This window comes from Octodon degus, unplaced genomic scaffold, assembly GCF_000260255.1.
Source record: "Octodon degus isolate 3935 unplaced genomic scaffold, OctDeg1.0 scaffold00113, whole genome shotgun sequence".
NCBI lineage: Eukaryota > Metazoa > Chordata > Mammalia > Rodentia > Octodontidae > Octodon > Octodon degus.
In genome coordinates, this window is record NW_004524689.1 from 5,531,495 (window position 1) to 5,555,612 (window position 24,118).

The following is a 24,118-nucleotide window of genomic DNA, read 5'->3' on the forward strand; positions in this document are numbered from 1 at the left end:
AAAAAAAAAGAAAAAAGAAAAAAATATATATAAGTATTCATCAGTTACATAAATATGGTTGTTACTAAAATAACATCAAATTCCCTTCTAACTACACAGAAATCTAAATTCAAGCCTTCCACACTTTACCTAGACAATGCATACATAAAATAAACATTTAAAACTATTGGGCCAGGGAAGTGGCTCAGTACAGTAAGTGCTTGCTTGCCAAGCACAAGGGCCCTGAGATCAACCCCTGGTTCTGCCAAAAAATTAAAAAATAAAAATATATAAAACACTTTTGAAATATTAACATCCCCCAGATTCGTTTATCATTAGAACATGCCCTAGTTTTGAAAATAAAAGGTAAAGCTCAAACATCACTGTATACTGAGGGGGGAAAGATATACTCAGAGGTTAACAAAACGAGGTAAGCGCTGTCCCACTACCCTCCAGCTGCCATACAGACTCAGGGGCCAAGAGAAGAGACAGGAACAGACCTGCGCTCACCAACAGAGGAGCAACAGCAGCCTCCGGGCAGCTCCACAGAACCCAGAAGAACGTGTTCCCTCTCAGCAGCCCTAGCTTGACAGCTGAAGAACACCATTCTGAATTTTATTTAGAAATTCTTAGGAAAAAACCTTCCCTAAAAAAAGTTCACACTAAACAATATTCATTTCACATCTCTATGTAATTCTTGGGATCAAGCACCAGTTTCTTTTTCAATCTTTATACCTGCAGACAGTGCTGGCAAGTCCACCAAGCAGTTCACTTGGTAACCTGCTAAAATTCTGTTTTTAAAACACATAATAAAACATACAGTCACATGATTGATAGAGGCCAGATGTGGATACATATACTTTTTTTTAACATATACTCTTATAGAAATTCTCTGTTTAGTCTATTACAGACATAAAGAAAACTATTATTATAATACTATTTGTGCCCTATTGCTTTCCATTTATGTAACAATAATCTAACTGTTCACAGACATCCATCCTTCATCATGTACCTCTTCAGAGGAGTCTTACTACAGATATTTCAGTGGGTGTTCCCTAGGTTTTTAACAATCAGGAGTGAACAAAATAAACGAGTAGCCAACAAATTGTGTAAAACCATCTAGTCTTTTTCAACATGGCACCAAGGAGAACTTCAGAAAGCACAGAGCAATCACAATTATGTCTCTATCCTAACCCAGAAGTCTCTAACTTTCCTATTCTTGGTCGAAGAGCAAATAAAAAGTTCCTTTACATCTCCAAAACATTTCCACTTCTTTCCAAAGAACATGTGTCATTTCTGTATCTCAACAGTTGATGTCCAGATAAATGAACACGTATACAACACAAACACACACACACGCACGCACACACGGAAAGGAAAATGTCCTCACGGAGTGGGCAGATATGATTCACTTACCTTGTCTCTGGGTTGTAGCCTAATATGTAGAAAAATGAGTCCACTCGGGCTTTAAATTCTCTTGCAGCAAATATGTCAGAAAAATGGGAGATGTTACACTTCCCTCTGGGAAAAAAAAAGGCAAAAATAAATCAGTAATGCCCTTAATTGTCTTGCAAACCAAAATACTACTGGATGGATACAGGAGGAAATACACAACTAAACCCATGGTGTGTGCAGAATTCCACACTTGACTGCAAGTTTGGTTTTTTTGTTTCATGCCTGCTTCAATGTTCAACATTGGAACTGAAAGAGCTTTTATTTCACCATTTTGGTAATAAAGTAAAATTAATTAAACCATAGGGATAAATTGCAGACAAGACTGTGATAAAAGGATGTTAAGCAAACTGGATTTTAAAGGGGGAGGAATAAAAACCACAGGGAAAATTCCTAATGAAAAATTTAGTCTAAATTAGTCTTTCACTGCCCCTTTCTTATTAATTATTACAGGCAGAAAATATAATGGGTAACACTAAATAGGATAACATCATACATTCCTTCAGAATATTGCTTCTGATACAGCAGTATTTTTAACACACAAGAAATAAACTGTTTGGAAATTTTAAAATCTAGAGAAATTAAAACTCATTACATAAAGATGGGCTCTACTATACACTTTTCAGATTTTCAGGTAACACTGACTGTAAGTTAAAAATTACTTTCCTATAGAAATATTGCAATAAAGAGCAGTAAAGTTCCTAGGTCCAACTACCAATAAAACCCTTCTTCATATCTGAATACTCTACCATACTGCACAATGTGCACCAAGAACCCGATGAGGGCCGGCCTGCTAGCTCAGCACACTAAAGCACCTGCTTAGGCAGAGCACGGCAGCCGATGTTCAATCCCCAGCGTGCCGGCACTGCCCCAGAGGTGTGCTGAGATGGCAGTGGAGCCTGGGCGTGCTGGTGAGCACCTGTAATCCCACTGCTTGGGAGATTGGGGAAGCTAAAAACAGGAGAATCAGTACAAGTCCAATCTACATAGGAAGACCCTGTCGACCCTCTCCTAAATACAAAAAAAGAAAAAAAGAAAAAGCACCCCATGTACAGGGTAGAAATATTACAACAGGGAATAAGGCCTGACTCCCCACCCCCTACACACAAAGCTGCAGGGTTCCTGAGCAGAAGATGTGGGCAGCAGGGGCGCTCCATCTCTTTCCACAGTACGAAGGGATCTCTGGTGTCCAGTGGAAGCCCAGGGCTGAAATGAGGTGAAGGAGCTGGCGTACCAAGGGCGCCCATCTCCCCAACAGCACTCTTGGTGCAAGCCAGAGCACACACCCCCTCCTTGCAAAAGACTCCAAGTCATCGTTGCAGGGTCTGATTTAGGACAGGGTCTACAGGGTCTCACTATATAGATCAGACTCCTAGTGATCCTCCTGCTTTCAGCCTCCCAAGTGCTAAGATTACAGGTGCACAGTAGAATAAGTGCTTGCCTGGCAAGCGCAAGGGCCTGAGCTCAATCCCCAGTTCCGAGAGGAAAAAAAAAAAAAAAAAAGATATATATATATGTAATAAAAATAGATTACAGGTGCAGGCCACCAAGCTCAGTCTCAAATGCCCTCTGCGCCCCACAGGCAGGGCCAGCCAAGGCACAGCAGGGAATGAAACCCAGCGCTGCACTGTGCCTAAGCAGGCCTTTTAGTCAGCTGAGCTATCATATCAGGCCAGCCCTGGGAATTTTTTTTTTTTTTTTGGTGGAACCGGGGATTGAACTCAGGCCCTTGCGCTTGCCAGGGAAGCACTTATTCCACTGAGCCATCTCCCCGGCCCTGGGAAAATATTTCTAACAAGACATTTTAAAACTAGAGTCTTCCTTTCCCTCAGGATTTTACAATCAAAGCATCAGGAATGGGCAGTAGCAAAGATGCACTCATTTCATCTCCAATTTTAAAGTCAAGTAACAGTAATGCTGACTCGTTAAAGCCCACCTGGACACTAAAGAGGAGTAAACAACTGAGGGTCCCCAAGTGCTTTAAACATGGTTGGCCCAACTACGAAGAGAAGAATTTTACATTTTATTTAATCTTAATTAAAATGACATTTAAGGGCTGGCAGTATAGCTCAGCAGACTAAGCACTTGCTTAGGTAAGCGCAGGGGCCAGGGTTCAATCCCTGGCACGAAATGCTACACCGGCCCCGGCCCCGGGCACACTGAGCTGTGATGGAGTCCAGGCGTGATGGTGCATGCCTGTAATCCCAGCACTGGGGAGGCAGAAATCAGGATCACTAGGAGTCCAAGCTGTGTAGTGAGACTCTGCCCCCTGCCAAAAAAAAAAAAAAAACCACAACAAAACCTTAAAAACAAATTCTAAAATAAGCCTAATAGCCAATGTACACCGTATTTCCATCCCCAGAGAAAAGTTCTACTGGAAACACTGCAGCATATCTACTATTACTAGACACTGCAATTCAGTTCAAAGAAAACACACACGAGGCCCTCAACTTGCCTGGCCCAGAACCCACCTCTAGACCTTAACTGAAACTAAAGTCAGTTTCTGATAGAGGCAAAGGTCATTGTTACAGCTGAATGATGAGCTTTAGTCTAAAACTTACTACCCATCCCTTCTAGGGGCTTTAGTCCAGAAACGACAGGAAAAGTAAGTTCCCTCCTCAGTTAAATAGGCAAGAACTAACTATGTCATAAACATGGTAGGGCACAATTATGAAACTCTGCATTGTACACCACACTGTGTAAAATCAATCATTTCTATTAATGTCCATGACCAAGGAAATTATTTTATATATTACACTGAAGAATAATTATTTCATTAATTAAAGGTGCAAAAGCCCTTGCACTCCATAACCCTAAACATAGGTACCAGAAGTCAGGCATGACTAGGGCATGGTTCAGCAGTACTCATGAGTTGGACTAAACATGAACCCCATCTGCGCCAAGCAGCAGTCAGGACTATCTCTGGCCACATACACAGTGACAACTGAAAGTGTCTCAAGACACTGCCAAAATGTCTCTGGCAAGAGCAAAATAACTGGTTTAGGAAAAAACAGTAGGACCCTGTGTTCCAGAGTCACAGCAGTCACCATGGTGAGGCCTGAGGCAGGCACTAACTCGGGACGGAGAAGCCAAAAGGGCAGGGCGGCAAATTCCGAGCCCCAACTAGGCGGAAAGAACTGTGCTCCCTTCTCATGAGTACCACACAGCGGAGTCTGGGGGCGCCTCAGCCCGGCGGAAGCTGGAGGGCAGAGGGGCAGCAACCTGTGGCAGGGCGCTGCGGGCCTGGACTGTGGGGCTTGTGTGGTGGACCAGAAGCACCTGGTCGGCACGACAGCGGTGTGCCCTGCCTCCCGAGAATGAGCCACCCTGGGCAGCGGGAGGTGGAAGATAGGAAGTCCTCGAGCCTTGGGGCTCTGCACAGCCCCTGGCGTTTGCCGGTTATTGTCTCCACACCCGGTACTGAACTGGTTCCCAGGCCTGGGAAGGGTAATATTTCTACTGTACTTTTGGCCCCCGAGAGCCAGTTCACAAACCAGTGTGCTGGCCGGTTGACTGGGAACCTTTAGAAAGACATGGGTTGCTGGGAGCGGTAGCGCACATCCGTACTCCCAGCAATCTGGGAAACTGAGACTGTCGAGACCACCTTGAACTACACAGAGACCCTGTCCAGGGCTGGGAAAGCAGGTCTGGGAGGCTGAGGCAGGAGGCTCGAGAGCTTGAGTCCACCTTGGGCAACTCAGTGATTTAGCCAAATCCGGTCTCAAAATTAATAAAAATTTTAAAAGGTGAAAAAGAAAAAGAAAAAACAGTAGGAATTGATGTATATCAGCAGATACATTACTACGACAACAGAGCAAGATTACTATCTTTATGTCCTTTATCTGTCTGCTACATGGTTTCTAGTTATGAATGTCATGAATTCTTGTATGTTAATTTTACGGCCTGCTACTTGCTTGAATTTCTCCTCCACAGACTGTTTCAGAGGCAGGGTATGGCTATGCACCTAGGCTGTTCTTGAACTCCTGGGCTCCAGCAATCTGCCTCAACCTCCTGGGTAGCTGATCACTACAGTGGGCTACACATCACTGCACCAAGCCTACAGAGCTTCAGCACACATTCTTAGAGGTTTTCCTAGGTATGTTATCACGTGCAAAAAAATAGTTTTGCTACTTGTTTATTCTCTTATGCCTCTAATTGCACTATACCTCTGGTACAAGTGGAATGTAGTAAAAATAATGGATGCTGCTGCCATGTTTCGGTTTCAGTGGAAAAGTTGCTTTTTACCCCATTAAACATCCTAGTTTTAAAGATAACCACAGTTTTGGAGCTGATCATATAGTTTCTTCCTAAAAGTTTATTAATATGGTCTATGATACAATAGCACCTGATTCATTAAATCAACCTTGTAAGCCAGGCATGAGGTGCACAAATGTAATCCCCACACTCAGAAAGCTGGGTCAGAAGGACTGCTGCAAGCTCAAGGCCAACCTGGGCTTCACAGTGAGCCTGAACTACATGGTGAGATCCTGTTCAAAAAAAAAAAAAGTCACCTTGTATTCCCGGAATTAATCCTAGTTAATCACAACTCCTTAGGAGGAATGTAATCATTATGTAACCACGCACCAATAAAAATTAACAACCGCGGCCAAGGAGATAGTTCAGTGGCTTAAGTGCCTGCCTCGCAACTGCAAGGTTCCAAGTTCCACTCCTGGTACCACAAAAAATTAAAACATAACATTTTAAAATCCCAATTGGTCAGAACATGTATTTTTTTTTTAAATATATTTTGATACAGGGTCTACAGGGTCATACTATACAGACTGGACAAGTAGTGATCCTCCTGTTTTCAGCATCCCAAGCACTGGGATTACAGGTGCACACCACCACACCCAGTCTCAGTTCCCATCTCAGCAAGCCCCGGGGATGTTCGCTGCCAGACATTTTAATCTACTGAGATATCTGGCTGGCCCAGAACATGCATTTTTTTAATTTTATTTTTTATTTTTGGTACCAGACATCGAATTCAGAACCTTGCACTTGCCAGGCAGGTACACAAGCCACTGAGCTTACTCCCCCAGAAAATGTATTTTTAAATGAAGTCTGAGAATAAAAAGGGGGATGAGATTAGCTGGCTCTAATATTGCTTTCTCATTATTTTCCACATTTCCTTCTTTCTGCTTTTATCATTGCTGTTACTTATAACTGCTTTACAGTACCCTGAAAGAGCACAGATGTCTATCTGCAGATAGATGAATATGAACAAATTGTGGATCTGCACAATAAATACCATATAATTAAGAATGTACATCTAGGACTGAGGAGATAGCTCAGTGGTCTAAGCACCTGCCTGGCAAGCATACAGTCCCAAATTTAATCCCTAGTTCCACATGCCATGTTGGCCTCAAAACCAGGCATGGTGGCGCATGCCTGTAATTACAGTGCTGGCGAGGCTGAGACAGGAGGAGCACTACAAGTCCAAGCTGCATTGCAACATCCTGTGTCAAATGAATAAACAAAAATTTTATAAAAAGAACAGAACCACTACGAGTCCAATCTGTATAGTGAGACCCTGTACTAAATACATTAAAATAAAATGAATAGGGCACTCCAATATTTAAAAGGTTGGATAAAATGCCTGATGCATACCCTGAATAATTACTTTTAATTAAGTTTTAGAATAGCCAAATATGACCTATAGTAAAAGAAATACAACCACACACAAGGTCCTGTGCTCAAACCCCAGCAACACAAAACAACTTTTTTTTTTTTTTTTTTGGGTGGCCGGCTCAGCCCACCCTGGGGGGTGGGGCTGGCATGGTAATGTGGCGCAGGGGTAGAACCTTGGTCCCTGCCTGATTGCCTAAGCTTTGCCTCAACAGAAGCTTTATACTGACGTGCTATCTCCTTGGTCCCTCACAAAACAACTTTTAATATTAAAAAACTGGAGCAAAATAAAACAATGAGAATCAGTAACACCCTAGTGGGGCTATTTAAAGTCACTCTTCATAGCAGGTAAGGAAGGACCCTGGAGCTGAGTGCACAGCAATGCTGATGACAACACTGCCCAGCAAGGGAGTACTAGGGCCAGCGGTGACCAACTGCATCCATCGGGAGCACAGAACTCTACTTCTCATGCCCAAGAGAAATGTGTTTATGGGCACAGGTATCATTCCAAGCGCTTTGGGTTTTGGTTTTGGCCAGAGTCCTCACCATTCTCTCTCAAAGGCAAGCCACTACTTGACAGTGTCTGTCGGGATGGATGAGGAGGAAGTGTGGAGAGAAATCTGCCATCATGTCCACTCTGCTGAAATATCCTGCCTTGGAGCTATGGGATATCCTGCCTTCTCCGTTTCTAAGGCAATGCCTCACTGTTAACAGAAAATATTAAAGGCCTCATGTCCCAGGGTCCTGCTGGCCACCCATAAAGGAGGCATCCTGAAAAGAATCACTCAAGTAATCTGTCAGAGATGGCTGTACACCCCGGGCACTGCAGCATCTGAAGAGTCCTCTGGTCAGTGGGGGGGTGCATGTACATGTGGAGGATGAAGGAGAAGAAACCCTTTCAGGCAAGGACAGGGTATGACTGGAAACTGGCACAGAAATGCATCTCTTGGCCTGGATGTGGTGGTGCCAGTAATCCCCAGCACTCAGGAAGCTGAGGCAGGAGGATGGCCACTAGTGAGGCCAAATAGTGAGCTAAAGGCCAGCCTGAGCTCTATAGCGAGACTGTGTCTCCAAAAAACAAATTTATTCCTTCAAACAATCAGTAACCGCAGGAGTCTTCTATGCCAATGCATAGGCAAGCCCCAAAGATGCTCCTAAGGAGGTATAGCAGTATACATAGTGTTTATACTAGTAGTCTCAAGAAAAAATTTTGCAAATCACTGTTTTGACTATTGAAGGATACTATAGTAATTATAGGTACAGAATTTTTAAAAATGTATTTTCTCAGTTTTGTCTGTTTCTATTGTTTTCCTGTGGGGTATTTCAATCTTTTTTATAATTTCATCTTGATTTGTTTCCAGTGTTTACAGCATACCATCTGCACAGTTTTCATAATTGTTCTAGGTACCCCCCCCCCCCTTCTCACAGTCCAGGGCTCACAATGCTAACCAGTTCTAGTTAGATGCAGAAATCGTAGCTACTTTCAGTTAGGTTCCTCTGCCATCACACTTTTAAAATCCATTCCCACTGTATGCTTTCATCATAAACTCACTACCTTTTTTTTACTCATCTGTTATTCTTTCCATAATTTAATCTGGGAAGTTAACTCATTTAAATGTTTCCATTCTTTCTGATGTGTTTAATACAAATAATTTTCTTCTGATTACCACCACTTTGAATTCAGTGCTGAGAATTCTGGCATGTAGTGCTGTCATTTGTAAAAAGTTCTTTAATTTCACTTTATATTTCTCATTTCATTCAAGGAATTACTTAATAGAAAAAAAAACTCTTAGATGAAAAGGGCTTGTATTTGTTTTCATAGTTAACTACAGGTGTATCAGGATTTTTTTGGGGGGTGAGGGGGTGCTGGTTCACGCTGCCTTAAGGGCAGGTATTCGGAGCTGGGGAACAAATTGCAGTCCCCCACACCTGGCTGAGTTTGCCCAAGCAAGCGCCTTAAACAACTGAGCTAACCTTCAAGGCCCCCCAAAGCTTGAGAAGGATTTTGTCTATTACATTATGTATTCTTTTTCTGTGATCTAATACAAGAACCTTTTACCCCCAGGGTCCTTGCACTGAGCTACATTCCCAACCCATACTTTATTTTTTATGTGGAAACAGGGTTTTGCTAAACTGTCCAGGCTGGGCTTGAAGTGTAATCCCACCTCCCAGAGTGCTATGCTGGGATTACAGATATGTACTACCACACCTATTTTGTGATTATTTTTCAAGAATGAGCCAAAATACATAAAAAGGGTTGTGTAATCATTATTATTCAATGAACAAACTATGCCATATACATTTGTAAGATCAGTGCTAGGAAAAAATAATAGAACTACAAAATCTGTATGAAGAAAATTTTCAAGCACTCCTGGATGTATGTATAAATCAAGATGAACAAATGGGAAAACACCCCATATTCTTAAGACAGGAAAAACTTAAACATGGATTCATTCTTTCTTTCTTCCTTTTTTTTATGTATTTAGTACAGGTCTACAGGGTCTCACTGCACAGATCCAACTCCTAGTGATCCTCCTGTTTTCAGCCTCCCAAGTGCTGGGATTACAGGTGCGCTACCACACCCAGTCTCAGTGGCCCTCTCAGAATGCCATGGAGGCAAGGCCGGCACAGCATGCTAGGAATCAAACCCCAGTCCCTGTGTCTACCTAAATAGGCACTTTAGTCCACTGAGCTATCTGGCCGGCCCTGGATTTTTCTCTACAACTTAATTAACAAATTCAATGGAATCCTAACGCAAATAGTAACATGCTACTTTAAAACTAAAGTTCACAAGGGAAAAATAATCATCTAGCCCAGTGATGGTGCACCTCTTAGAGTTTTCAATAATACAAACAGCCCAGGGCAGGATGTGTGTAACAGGTTTCACTACCACTGATCTAGCCCTATCCAACAATGAAATGTGGTATAGAACTCCACATTAAGAGCATGTGCTAGAGGGCTGGTGAGATGGCTCAGTGGTCTAAAGCACCTCCTTAGAACAAGCTTAGCAAAGCACAAGCTTAGCAAAGCACAGGGACCGCCGTTCAATCCCCCAGCACCACCTGCCAGCCAAACCCGCCTCCTGGTGGGCTGAGCTGGACACACACACACACACACACACACACACACACAAATAAATAAATAAATAAAATTTTTTAAAAAAGAGCATGTGCTAGGAGCCAAGGAGATGGCTCAGTAGAATAAGTACTTGCCCGGCAAGGGCCTGAGTTCAATCGGTTCCACCCAAAAAAAAAAAAAAAAAAAAAGTGCTAGCATATAAATAGACAACGTAACAACAAAACAGAAATATAAATCCAGAATATCTATAAAAATGTATGACAAAATTTGTATCTCAATTCACTAAGGGATACACTAACTTATCTTAGTAATCTGTATTAGAGAACTGGGTAGAATACCACTTTAATATAAGAAAAAGGCTCTCTAACTCTCAAAACCAGAAGCATTTGTAAGCCTGATTTAATTTGACTATATAAAAAAAGTTTTGCACTTAGAAACACTATAGAGAAAATCAAAGAAAACTGACCAAAGCAGGAGAAAATATCTGCCACCTATACAACATATACAGAGCTCTTAAAAGTGAAAGAAAACCAAATGGCAAAAACCATAAAAGTTTCACAAAAAGAGACCAAAGTGTTTACCATAAATGCAATCATGTGGAAATACCCAGCTAAGCCAAGTGGAAGGACATCTGGCAAAATAACTCATCAATAATCTTTAGTTAAAAAGTATAAAGAGCAACCCACTCAGGAGCCCTCTTGTCTCAGGAGCTATTGTGATTCCCCAACCTCCATTCCTTTTTTCCTAATCAATTTTGCTACTCAAAAAAAAAAAAAAAAGCATCTAGGTCATGCCTGACAGAAAAATGAGAAAACCACTACAAATGGCTAGAGACTCAGGAAAAAACAACTAAATGTAATGTGGCATCTCAAATATGACTTGAGAACTCCACCACTACTAACACTCAAAGGGAACCCTTAGTTCAATGCTATTGTATCCATGTTAATGTTCTTGTTCTGATAATGATCCTACAATAAAGATGTTCACATGGCAGGAGGTTATGGCTGGGCTGGATGAAAAACATTAGTACCTACAACTTTTCTTTTTTTTTTTGCGGTGCTAGAGATTGAACTAAAGGCCTTCTGCATGCAAGGCAAAAACTCAATCACTGAGCTATATCCCCAGCCCCACCTTTTTTTAATGACCATCAAGTGTTCAAAGCAGAGAGAACATGTACTTAGGTGTTCCCATCACTGAATACAAGGCCTTTCATCTATTAAGACAACGAAATATTAAATGATGGATGAAGATGCTAACTTTACTAATAGTGGTCTCTTGATAAGCATAGCATGGTGAGAAAATGAGGAGTAGGAACATAGCTTGAAAGAGGGGTTCAGGACGGACATGGTCAAGGACTCAGAAACATTAGCTCTAATGTGAAGTTTTACCATCATTTCAGAAAATAAAACTTAATTTTTGTAGGGAAAAACTTCAATCTCACAATTTGCCCACCTCCACCTCCAAAAAAAAGCTGCAGAGAAATGTTTTTCTTTTCACAGTAGCTGAAGGACAAAGCTCTTGCTTCTTTATGACCCAAGTCTAGCTCCAACTTGAAAGAAAAATTTACACATAGGCTCCTTCCTTCAAGAATGGCATGGGTAGGAAAGCAAGAAAGCCCAGCAGTCTAAAGCACCTGCTTAGGCATGCGCAGGGACAGTGGTTCAATACCTGGTACTGCATGTGGCACCAGCCACCCCCAGAGCTGGCTGGGGGGGGGGGGGGGGGGTGGCATGGCTGGAGTCCTCAGTGTTACTGTGAGCATGGGAATCCATCTAACTGAGCATTCTGATCTTCGAAAAGAACCTTGCTAAGCATTAATACCACCAACTTTTTCCTTTTCCACCATTCTTTTTCCACCATTCATTTGATTACTTTCATGTGCCTTCAGACTATTTTACTTGTGTCTCCCTCAAAACTGAATTTTATTTTTACTAGTACTATTTTATATTTGTGAAGAAAGAAAAAAACTTTTCCTATGGCTAGACTACGAAAAGGTGTGGCCGAGACATAGTTCAGTGGAGCAGCACAGGGGTAGTAAGCGCAAGATCTCGATTTCAATTCCCTGTACCAAAAACAAACACATAACAACAACAACAACAACAACAACAACAAAGTGAAAAGAAAACTCAAAACTAAAAAGCTTGGCTTAATCTTTCCACAATGTATACAGATATCAAAACATCCCACTGCGTATGAGAAATAATACAACTATTACTCATCGATTACAAAAATTACAAAACAATTTAGTTTGAACAGAAAATCACTCCAATATTTAATAAAATTTTTTAGAACTTTAAAAAAACAACAAAGTTAAACCTTAATCCTCAATCCTCTGCCACCAGCAATATACACAAACGTGCTTACATGACAATAATCAAATTTTGGTGACAAGAGAGGCACGAACAGAGGCTCCAGAGCTGTGCCACCTACCACGTGCTGCAGGAGGCAACCCACACAGGCAGCACCCACGCAATGAGAGCTGTGGGCTTCCTGAGCCACAGGAGGGACACAGAGATAAGCAACAGGCCAGCAATCGTCAGAACTTAGTTTTGTTGGTTTTTTTTTTTTTAATTTATGTATTTTGTACAGGGTCTCATTATGCAGATCCAACCCACAGTGATCCTCCTGTTTCCAGACTCTCTGGCGCTAGACTCACAGGTGTGCACCACCTTGCCCAGGTGCGGGGCCGGCACAACGTGCAGGACGCTGCACGTGCCTAAGCAGGGTGCTTAGTCTACTGAGCTATCTCGCCAGCCCTTAACAAGTTTTTAGTGAGCACCTAGTAAGCCACGTCATTCTATAACAAAGTGACCACTTATCTGTTGTATGAAAGAAATCTAATTGTCAAGTCCCAAAGAGGTGCTTTATTTGAAATTAATAATAATCAAATTTCAGGTGAAAACTTTACAATACAGCTATCAATTTTTATGAGAGCTTTAAAAGATAATACATCAGGAAAAACATAACAAAAAAAAAACTTAAGCAAGAATCCGAGTCACACATCATGCTGAAAGAACCTAAAGGACTGCCAGGACCGAGGAGATAGCTCAAGGACACAGCACCTGCCTGGCAAGCACAAGGTCTTGAGTTCAAGTTGCCAAAAAAAAAAAAAAAAAAAAAGACAAAAACAGAACTGCCACTGCAGCACTTCAGCAGTGGTGACCAGACCTCACAGTGACACACCTCTGGAGATATCTCACCTGGGTCTCCTCTAACTACCTGCTAAAAAAAGCTAAATTGAAGCTAGGAGTGGTAGCATACACTTGTAACTCCAGGAGTCTGGAAGGAGAATCATTTATTCAAGCCCAGCCCAAGACACCTAGTGGGACCCTGTCTCCAACATAAAAAAGAAAATAAAAAGAATGAATGAATGAATAAATAAATAAATGAGTTAGAGATGAAAGTTATAATCTGAATAACACTGTTAAACAAGCAAATATACTCATTTTAAGCAGTTACGTCAAAACATGCTGAATCAGTCATATATACTACTTAGCTGGACCTCTAGATTCTATAAAATTATTTTCTTCACCCAGTGAGACAAGATGGAAAGAGGGAGGAAAAAGTAAACAAGGAAGAGTGAGGTGCTCCATTGTCCCACCTATCATGAGCCTGGAAACCTTGCGCTGACTGGCTGCATTAGCAAGCAGGCTTCTGAGGGGCCGGGGAGATGGCTGAGCAGAGTAAGTGCTTCCCTGGCAAGCCCAAGGGTCTGAGTTCAATCACTGGTTCCGTTAAAAAAAAAAAAAAAAAAAGCAAGCAGGCTGCTGATTAGAAAGTGAGCTCCAAAGGCCGGCCAGCCAGCTCAGCAGACTAACGTTCCTGCTTAGGCACAACACAGCAGCCGGGGTTCAATCCCCGGCACAACAAGCTGTGCAGGCCCCGGCCCTGCCCCCAGGAGGCTGAGCTGGCGACTGAGACTGAGCCTGGTGGCACGCACCTGTAACCCCAGCTCTTGGGAGGCTGAAAAGAGGTGGATCACTACAAGTCCCATCTGCATGGTGAGACCCTATACTAAATACATTTTAAAAAAAGAAAGAGAGCTCCAAAGACAGAGCAAAGCTGATCAAACACACTGTGCTCCTCCAGTTCTGCAGGAAGTCTACCTGAGCACAGCTCTCCTTCCACACATTGCCAGCAAGCCAAGTCTGGCACCCACTCGTCTTCAGAGGATCTGGGAGAATAGGATTTAAATGCTAAATAGCTCAAAAAGGAAAAAAAAAAAAAAAAGTCAGTGGGTAACCCACTTTCTGGACCCTCTTCTGTTCCTCTTAGACAGAAGATTTCTATCAATAAATTCTTCCTATTGTTAAAAAAAAAAATCGGGGCTGGTGAGATGGCTCAGTGGTCTAAAGCACCTACTTAGAACAAGCTTAGCGAAACACAGGGACTGCAGTTCAATCCCCCAGCACGACATGCCAGCCAGCCCCGCCCCCTGGTGGGCTGAGCTGCCCCCCCCCACACAAATAAATTTAAAAAAAAAAATCAAAAGAAGAGTATGTCAGGCCACATGAAAATGGGAAATCCCCTGTGAGTATCCACTTAGCAAGTTCTCCTGCCCACAGCAGCCTCCCTCACAGGTGAGGGAGGGAGGGGCCCAGATCTCTGAGCAGGGAGGGCAGGCTGGCTGGCACGGCGCACACAGGGACGGCTTCTAGCCAAAAGAGCTCACTCCAACCTGCCTGGCAGCAATAGCTCCCCCTAGTCTGCACTGAAATTCTTTTCCTTGAGAGGCTCCGGGTGGTTTCATTGAACATTTTGTGGGTGCAAGAAGACAGACATCACTGTCCTTCATTACACTTAAGCTAAAGTTGACAAATCCTGGTGACAAAAATAGTTTTCTGACTACTTTATTTTGTATTTGCAGCGAAGAATGAGTTTTCAAGATACTGACTGTTGTACTACTTTTCATGTCACCGATGGGACCTAGTCTACCCCGGACTAGGGGCTCCCTTTCCTTGAGGGAAGACAAAATTTCAGATGGTTACTGTCACTTTTTGGATTTGGGGTGTGGGAGGGTGAGGTCTGGCTCAGAATGCCTTCAGGGCATGTTTGTCTGGCTGGAGTTGTGGGGTTCGAACCCCGCAGCAACCTGAGGCTGACTGCTTTTTTGAAGCAGCCACTTAAACAACTGAGCTAAGGGGCAGGCCCCTACTGTCACTTTTTGGAAAATTTACTTAAGCTATTAAGATAAGTTGCAAGTTGCAATGTTACTTTCTGTCTAAAAACAGAACTTTCAATATACAACCCCCACCCCCATCATTTCAGCAAGAAAATTTTCTGATATACCAAAAACTGAAAGAGGACATAAATGAAAACGCAATAAATTCTGCCTGGATTCTCAATTCATGAACACACCTCCATACTTACACCATCCATTTCTGTACCAGCTTTTTCTACTGGGAGGGGCGCCAACTCATCAAGTAGGCAGCAGGCCACTAGCATGCTTCACCCTGAACACTTGGCAAATAATACCTGGATATTAACTTTCAAAAATCTAATTGTACAGTACTAAAGTACAAACACAACTCATTATTTTAAAAAAGAGAGATAAAGCCAGATTAATAAAGAAGCCAACAACCTCTGAAATCCCACTAACCCAAGACTAACAATGCTGTGATCTCACTCTAGACATGGGAGAAGAACCGCTTTGTGTGCTACCCCTTACCCCGTGAGGCTGAGACAAACTGGATTCGTACCTCCCGTACACCATGATTTCTAAGCATGAACAGGAGATACTTCTCCAAGCTTACCTAAGGGCAGCGGCATGGTACGTGTCAACATAATCAGAAATGAAGAGTTCTCGGTTCTTGATAACTGGGTCTGTAATGACAAGTTCTCTTCCAGAGTCTGTCAATTTAAAAGAAAAAAAAATTCTTTTAATTAACTAAGAGGAAATTAAAACTGAATTTCCTAAAATGGGCTAGAAAGCTTTGTAAAACTTTTTTTTTCCCCAAATATAACACCCACTGAAGAAAGCATGCTAAATAACCATATCTAATTAGCACCATAAATGCAAAATAGGGCAAAGAAATAACAACAAGAACAAAAAGAACAATGTGTAATTTTTGACAAGTGACTCCGTGTCTTGTTGGGGGTGTTTATTCTAAAATGATTCAATAAGCACTATGTTGCCAAGTGTGGTAGGCAGTTCCTGCGATCTCAGCACTCAGGAAGCTGAGGCAGAAGATCACCAAGAGTTCAAGACCAAGCTGGCCAGGGTGGCACACACCTGTAATCCTAGCACTCAGGAGCCTGGGCTATAGAGAGTTCAAGGCCACCATGAACTACATAGTGAAACCCTGCTCTTAAAAAAACAGACGAAAAGACTTCAAAACTAGCATGGGTTACACAGCAAAAACCCACAGAGGGAGAGAGAGAGGGAGGGAAAGAGAGAGGAAGGGAGGGAGGGAGGGAGGGAGGGAGGGAGGCAGGCAGGCAGGCAGGCAGGCAGGCAGGCAGGCAGGCAGTTTAGTTGCCAACTATTCCAAAATGCAATGAAGCCACATTGATTCACTGATGAAAAGATAAGCAAGCTCATGTTTTCAGTGGGTATCATAATTTTACTGCTTTAACAGAAGTTTCATTTCAAAGAGGATTTTTAAAAAACTATGAACAAAGGCCATGCAAGAGCTTAGGGGCAAGAAGCAGGGCCAGAGAAGCCCGCCCCAGCCTAGCACCACCATTGAAGGGATGCATCACCTCCCGCTGTAGCTTCAAACTGAACTCCCCTCCAGCCACAGGACAAACTTTCCTCACATGATTCATGGCTGATAGACATGAACCATCTAGCATGGGCCTAGCACCTCTCCAGAATCAACCTTCTAAAAAATACTATACATCACTACAAGGTAATCTGCATCTTATATGCATAGCTCATGTGTCAATACAGTTACTAGGCAGAACTACAAGGCCAGAGGAAGAGAAAAAGACCAGCTACCTAGCACTGCCTTCCTTAGTTCTGAACTCAGGTAAAGCTGAACTCCAAAACATAATTCAGAGAACAGTGCTTGAAAACCAACGTTACTATCCTGAACACAAATAATTCAATTCAATTCCTATTATTGAAAAGGAAATACAATCCTGTAAGGCTTAACATGCATCTGTGAATCACTAGATGTGTTAGCGTTCCCATCCTAAATTCAATGCCCAGGACTAACAGAAAGGAGGGAGAGAAGAGTAGAAGGTGGAGCGGCAGCAACATTCTTTGGGGGAGCCTGTGTGGGCACTCACTAGAGAGTATACCCAGAGCCTTCACACTGATCAGGTTGGGCTCATACTTGCAATCCTGCTTCAGTAAGAGTTCTGGGATTACAGCCATGAACCATCACACCAGGGCAGTAACGTTCTCAGTTATAAAAATCTCTTTTAGAGATAATTTAGCATAATGGGTATCTCCATTTAGTGAACATATTTTATAAAGAACTTTCCCAAAGCCAAGGTTTACAAGGAAAGAATTAGAAGGACATAGTTACCATTTTCATTATGCCGATCCTGCACCAAGTGCTGATACACAGAATCTGGAACTTCAGACTGACGGTAGTACCATTTGACGTTCATGAGTAGATGGTCCCTCTTACTCTGAAAAGGAAAATCTAACAGCATTAGGAACAAGATTGCAGTGCCCATAAGTACATATCATACTCACGATCAAAAGCCTCTGTACACTAACATCAAGACTCCAACCCTAACAGGGGCTTTAAAAAAAACAGCCACAGAACCCCTCTTACTCTACCCACTGAAGTGGTTTATGTCAAAAAAACAAGTGATCAAACTTTAAACTATGTATCATCTTCTGAGTTTGATCAATTAATTAATTTAATATTACATTTTAATTTAACATTAGCTACAGAAAAGCTGGAGGTGGAGGCACATGCCTATAGTCGCAGCACAGGAGGGTGGGGATGGGAGACCACTGACACCAAGGCAGGAGGACTGCCACACGTTCGAGGTCAGCCTGGGCTACATAGTGAGTTCGAGGCCAGTCTGAACTTCATAACAAGAATCTGTCTATAAAAACTAACAGAAAGAAAGAATCGCCTATGCAGTACTTCAAAAACCCTTAATTATCTTGTTATTGAAACTTATGAAGAACAAGCTACAAAGAACTCACCCAGCAAGACCTTACAGGAAGCCCCCTCCTCTACAAGGCTATCCTATTCCACACTCTGGATTAGAGCTCCCCTTCGCTTTGGTGCCACACTATTCTGCAGTTATTGCCATGCACCAAAGGAACAGAACAGGCTATGGGTGACAATGGCAGGTGAGGAAGGTACCAGGGGACACGGAACCCAGTCTTATTTACCTTTGGATCCCCATTTGTACATAATTACAGGTAAGAAATGAAGACTTAGTTCTATGTTGACCATTGTCCCATAAATGCCATGTCTAAAAGAGTTAGCTTTGTTCCCAGTTCATCTAAAAAATGAGGGATAAAATACTGCGCTTCCATTTGAAGGCCGCGGCGCCACAGTGTGATCTGCATCCTCTATGTGCTAGGCATGGAACAGCTCAACAAGAACTGCACTAAGGTGCCCAGGACACTTTTCAGCCGGGGTGGAGGCTGCACAGACCTCCCAGGGAGAACATGGTGTCACTCTTTTTCTTTTCTTTCTTCTGGTGTACGTGCGTTGGAGGAGGGTGTTTGTTTTTAAGACAGAATCTCGCTATGTAGTTCGGGTCGGTCTTGAACTCACTACGTAGTTTAGGCTGGCTTCACACTCACAGCAATCCTCCAGTCTCACACTCGCAAGCGCTGGGGTTACAGGCATATACCACCACCCAGCTTGCAGTGTCACACTTCCTTGCAGCTTCTCCCCTCTCATCACAAGCCCGCAGGTCAGAAACCCACGTGAGCTAAAATCCAAGCAAGGGCTCATGTTTATAAAGAAAATGGCAGTATGTAAAGAGCCCACATTAATGAAGGAAAATGTTTCCTGCTTTATTGAGAGGTCACAAATACAGGCTGCACTAAGAGAACAAGAAGTTTACAAAACACTGAAAAAAACAAACAGAAAACCCTTTGCTAAAATATTTATGATATTAGAAGAACCAGAAAGGCAAGGAAAGGTCCCAAGTCTTCATAGAGCTCAAATGTGCATAAGGGCTACTCCAAAGTATGCAGTATAAAACAGCAAACTTCTTGATCTGCAAGTAACTGTGGAATAGACATGCCTACCAAAACTTCTCATCAACACAGTTCTGACTAGGACAGTCCACATGCGCAGATAGTGGTTCTACATGATGCAGTCTTTTGCATTTATTCATTTGGGCTTTCATACTGGATAAAAAATTATTCTGCATTCTCTATTCTGCATATGAAGATAACAAACCAATAGGAGAAATATGTATGGTGTTGTATGCAGAATTTAGAGGAAGAAGCAATCTCAGGGGTGGACTATGGAAGCCGAACAACTGCCCAGAACAAATGGAATGACTTCAGTGAGATTCCTTCTAAACAAAGGAGGAAACCTGACAGAAAAACAAAGCCCAAGACATATCCGGGCCCACACAGGCACCTGTGTGCAGCACTTTGGGGTAGTAACAGGAGAAAAAGCATCCTGCCTCAGGCTGGCCCCCACTGAGCAACAGAGCAACTAAGTCTTTTAACTCCTAACTAAACCTACAAGCAGTGAGGTCCACATGCTGGACATGGAGAGAATGACCACAGGGCAGAGGAAACTAGAGTAATGACAGTCCTGAAACACTCCGTCACCACAGGCGTTATTTTGCCAAGAACTTAAAACATGTAGAGGGAAAATTATTTACTCCTCCCCTCAGGAAGCTATCTGCTTCTTTACCAGGAAAAATGACAAAAAGTAGGACTAGGATGTCATTACTCACTATGGAAAGAGAAGTAAAACTCATTATGGAAAGAAAAGTATAACTGACAAGCACAGATCAGGGAAGAAGGGCGGAAGGAGACAGAAAGAACAGAGCCTATGGGAGTGTTCAGGGATGAACTCTCTTAAATAAAATGTACTGTCTGATGCAGGGACTCCTCCCCTGGCAGTCCTGACATCTTGGCCAGGTGACTCTCACACTGCAGTATGTTTAACAAAACCCCTAATTTCCAACGCCCAAATGCCAGTGGCACCCCTCCCCAGTAATGACAACCAACAATGCCTGGAAACATTACCAAATATCCCTCTGCGAACAGAATAGCCCCTAATTGAAAACCAAGAGTAATGAAATTCAAGTTCTTTTTAGGAAATCAAGGCTAGAATGGTAAGAATAAACCCGAGCTCAAGTGCTCCAGGGTGGGAACACAGACAACTGCAAAGAATACAGAAAGCTCAATGCACTTCAAATGCCAGGGCCACCAACTGGACCCTGAGCACTTACTAAGATTTTCGAGCCTGTCCTCTCCTGCAAAATGCGGGTAAGGAAACCCGTAAAATAATTATTGTAATACTTAAAAAGACAACATCTGAATGAGCTGATACTTTGTTAGCAAGTGACTACAACCAGTGCCTCATAGAATAATTTCAAGAACTCTGTGGAGAGAGGTACAAGTTCTTTCTCCATCAAAACATGGTGTCATGAAAAGATGAGGCAGTGCTCTACCTACTTTCCTGGATCACACAGCACTGCTTAACAGAACACAGGGGAACTGTGGCCTGCCAGCAGCCCCAACGACTGATCTGAGGTCTGTGAATGAAGCCTTTCGGATTACTGCAACACATTAGAGATGTTAAGGGCCAGCAAAATAGCTCAGCGAATTAAAGCACCTGCAAGCAGGTGCGGGAATAGGAATTCAATCCCCAGGCCTGCTGTGTGGACCCCACCCCTGGGGCACTGTGGCCACTAAGACAGCAATTGAGACTGGGCATGGTGGAGCGCACCTGTAACCCCAGCTCTTGGGAGGCTGTAAACAGGCGGTTCACTATGAGTCCGATCTAGTAGTGAGACCCTGAACACCCTGTAGACCCTTCCCTAAAATTAAAAAAAAAAAAAAAAGATTAGAACACATTGAAGATGTCTGGAAACCTGAAGCACCACAAAAATGCCTTTTAGGTACAGTGGCTGGGATTTACAAAGTTAAAAAAAACCAAACCTGTGATTCAAGCAGCCTCAGTTTTGAGGTCATTTCTGTCATTCTGACACCAGTGCACTCACTGGTAACACACGTTATCACTGGTCTGATGTGTATATCTAAGATTTAAAGGCAGCTGAGATGCTATACAATACAACAAATATTGTGGAACTTGTATTTTTGTTTAGTAAAATTCTATATTGTTTCTAATGGTTTTTAATTATCATTATTTTGTATTCTTTTTTGTATTCTCTTTAAAAAATAAAAAATAATAATAATAATAAAGGCAACAGACAGGCTAGTGGACTTCCTAATGCAGTAATACACAATTACCAGACAGGGGCAGCATTGTGTTAAAAAGACTCCAGAATCTTCTTTCCACAGTCAAAACACAAGGAAGAGATGTTCAATGTAAACAAAAGTGACAAATAAATTTATTGCCCTAGGCACAGTATTTCCAGATAGGGCAATAATCCAACCAAAGATGAAATACCTATAAAAAGAAGGTAATGTGTTGTTCCCAAATGAATCAGACTAAAATTACATGATCTAGGAATTATAGTTCTTTTTACAACCACTAATTCCTTCTCTGGGTCAAAGTGTTCCCAAGATGACTTCTGTCAGTGCTGAGGTGTTTGCACCTATGTTTTTTTCCCAAACAAAAGCCAATGACTAAACAATGCTGAGAGAGAAGACCTCAGGTTCTCCCTGTGTCCAGCAGCATGAGCGTCCACCACCAGCCTAAAGGTTTACACATTACACATCATCTTCAGAGGACACCAACTACCACAGCATTAAGCGCAGGTGGGAGCACCCCTCCAGAGCTCCACAAGCCCACCGGGACACACCACCATAAGAAATCCTCACCTAACTCCTCCTCTTCACTAGTCAAACAAAGACGAATCACAGAAAACTAAAGCTAGAAATAAATTCAGAGATCATCTGATTCAGCCCTAATTACTTGAGTTTGAGTCCTGGCTTTGCAACTTATTAACCCGCATGCAAATAACTTTTAAGCTTGAATGCTCTCACATATTAAATGTGGTAAAATAATAGTCCCCACAGGTTTCACTCTTTCTGAGTTTAAAACTATGGTAGGACAGTAACAGCAATACAAAATTGAGGTATATAAGAAACTAGGGGATGACAAAGCATATCAAATGCTTCCAACAAACATGCATTATTTACTAGTGATATAATTAAACAATGGTTCTAAAGCCAGTGTTTTTATGATTTACAATTTAAGGAAATTACACTGTTCTACTCTGAGACATAAAACATCTCTCCTCAGGTTTAGAAAACAAACTTCTATGGTAGGGGTGTGGGGCCTGTTCCCATACATAGGGCTTTTGAAAAGTCAGAACTAAAGTTAAACTTTCTAAGCTGTGAATAACCCACAAGCACAGCCCAGGGAAGAAAGGCAGAAGGAGACAGAAAAAGCCACCAAGGGCCACCAGAACACTGCTGCTCAAGGACAAGAGAACTCACTTTATCAGTGCCAAATGACTCAACCTGTTCCCCTCATCCTAAAGACAGAAACCAGGTCCAAGGCTGAGGAATAAATTAGTTTTCCCAGAGACCTGTGATGATTATCAATGTAGTTTTTGTTAACTTTTAATACCCAGTCTAGGCGTCTCCCAGGACCCGTCTTACTATCTTTGGGAAAATGTTTTACTACAACATCAGTTGGGGGGGGGGGGGGCGGCGCCACACAAGCAACAAGAGGAGCCCCTAAGTGAGAGATCAATAGGACAATATGCAAGCCACACTAGGAGCAGCAGCAACTATAAACCTAATTTATTTATTGGGAATTCAAAGTTCTTTATGAGGGGATTCAAAATTTTAATACTGCAAGGCCTAGTTTGAAAATCAGTTGAAACTAAAACTAAAATTTTGCTTTTGAAGCCAACACAGGCACACAAAGGAATGTGGAGTGTCACAGGTTGACATCTGTATGCAGTACTGTTAAGAAGATAACTTCTGAAGAAACTTTTCATGTATTCCCACAGCTTATCAACAGAAAGGAGAAGAGCTGCACTAGGGATATGCCACACAATTAAGAAACATTGAGTGCTGGAGCAGACCTGTAATCTGAGCACCAGGGAGGCCAGGCGTCGCTTTGGAGGCCTAGTGAAACTCTGCCTCAGGTGGACAAAAGTAGGTCGGAGCTCAGGAGCTCAGTGTGCAGAGGTCCTTAGTGTTTTGGGTTTTTTTGTTTTTCTGTTTTTGTTTTTTTGGCAGAACCGGGTATTGAACTCAGGTGCTTGCGCTTGCCAGGCAAGCACTTATCCTACTGAGCCATCTCCCTGGCCTCCTTGCACTACCTGATACAGTGCCATCAAATTTCAAATGATGGTTCTGCCACTAAGCACAGGGTTCTCCCAGAGACACTGGGGGATGCACTGTGCTGCAGCAATTGCTTTAAAGAAGCATTTCAGTAAGAAAGAAATTTATGTCTGAGGAACTTCTTTGAAGATAATATACACAATGTAAAAATAACTATTGTTAATCTTATTTTGCTATGAAATTTAAAAAAAAAAAAAAAGCAGTAATAAATTCCAAAGGTATTCCAACCCTTCTGAGCCCACTTCCACAGACATGCCCTGACTGCTTGTTAGGGTATCACCCCACTACATAAGCTTTCCATGTGGCCAAGTGATCGTATTTACCCAACCCTCTGGATAATCATCAGGGTTGAAACAGATAAATGGATATAGGGCTGGCCAAATAGCTCTGCAGATTGCAGGCGCAGGGACCAGGGGTTCAATTCCAGGAACTGCCATGCCAGCCCCGCCCCTGGGGCGTGCTGAGATGGCAATTGAGTCTGGGCCTGGTGGAAGCGCCTGTAATCCCAGCACTTGGGAGGCTGTAAACAGGCGGATCCTGTTATGAGTCTGATCCAGTAGTAAGACCTTGAACACCCTGTAGACCCTTCCCTAAAATACAAAA

General features: G+C 42.5%; 1 protein-coding gene across 6 annotated transcripts in view; it reads right to left on the bottom strand.

The window, feature by feature from the left end:
• The window catches only part of Rere (arginine-glutamic acid dipeptide repeats), a 451,075-nt gene that overhangs the window by 184,894 nt on the left and 242,063 nt on the right, over window positions 1-24,118 (bottom strand). For all 6 annotated transcript variants that reach the window (XM_004639633.2, XM_023699557.1, XM_023699553.1 and 3 more), the window contains exons 5-7: window positions 17,610-17,715; window positions 15,888-15,984; window positions 1,396-1,500 (exon numbers count right to left, since the gene is read on the bottom strand). In XM_004639633.2, coding sequence (XP_004639690.1) covers window positions 1,396-1,500; window positions 15,888-15,984; window positions 17,610-17,715 — 308 coding nt within the window. The remainder of the gene's footprint in view (window positions 1-1,395; window positions 1,501-15,887; window positions 15,985-17,609; window positions 17,716-24,118) is intronic.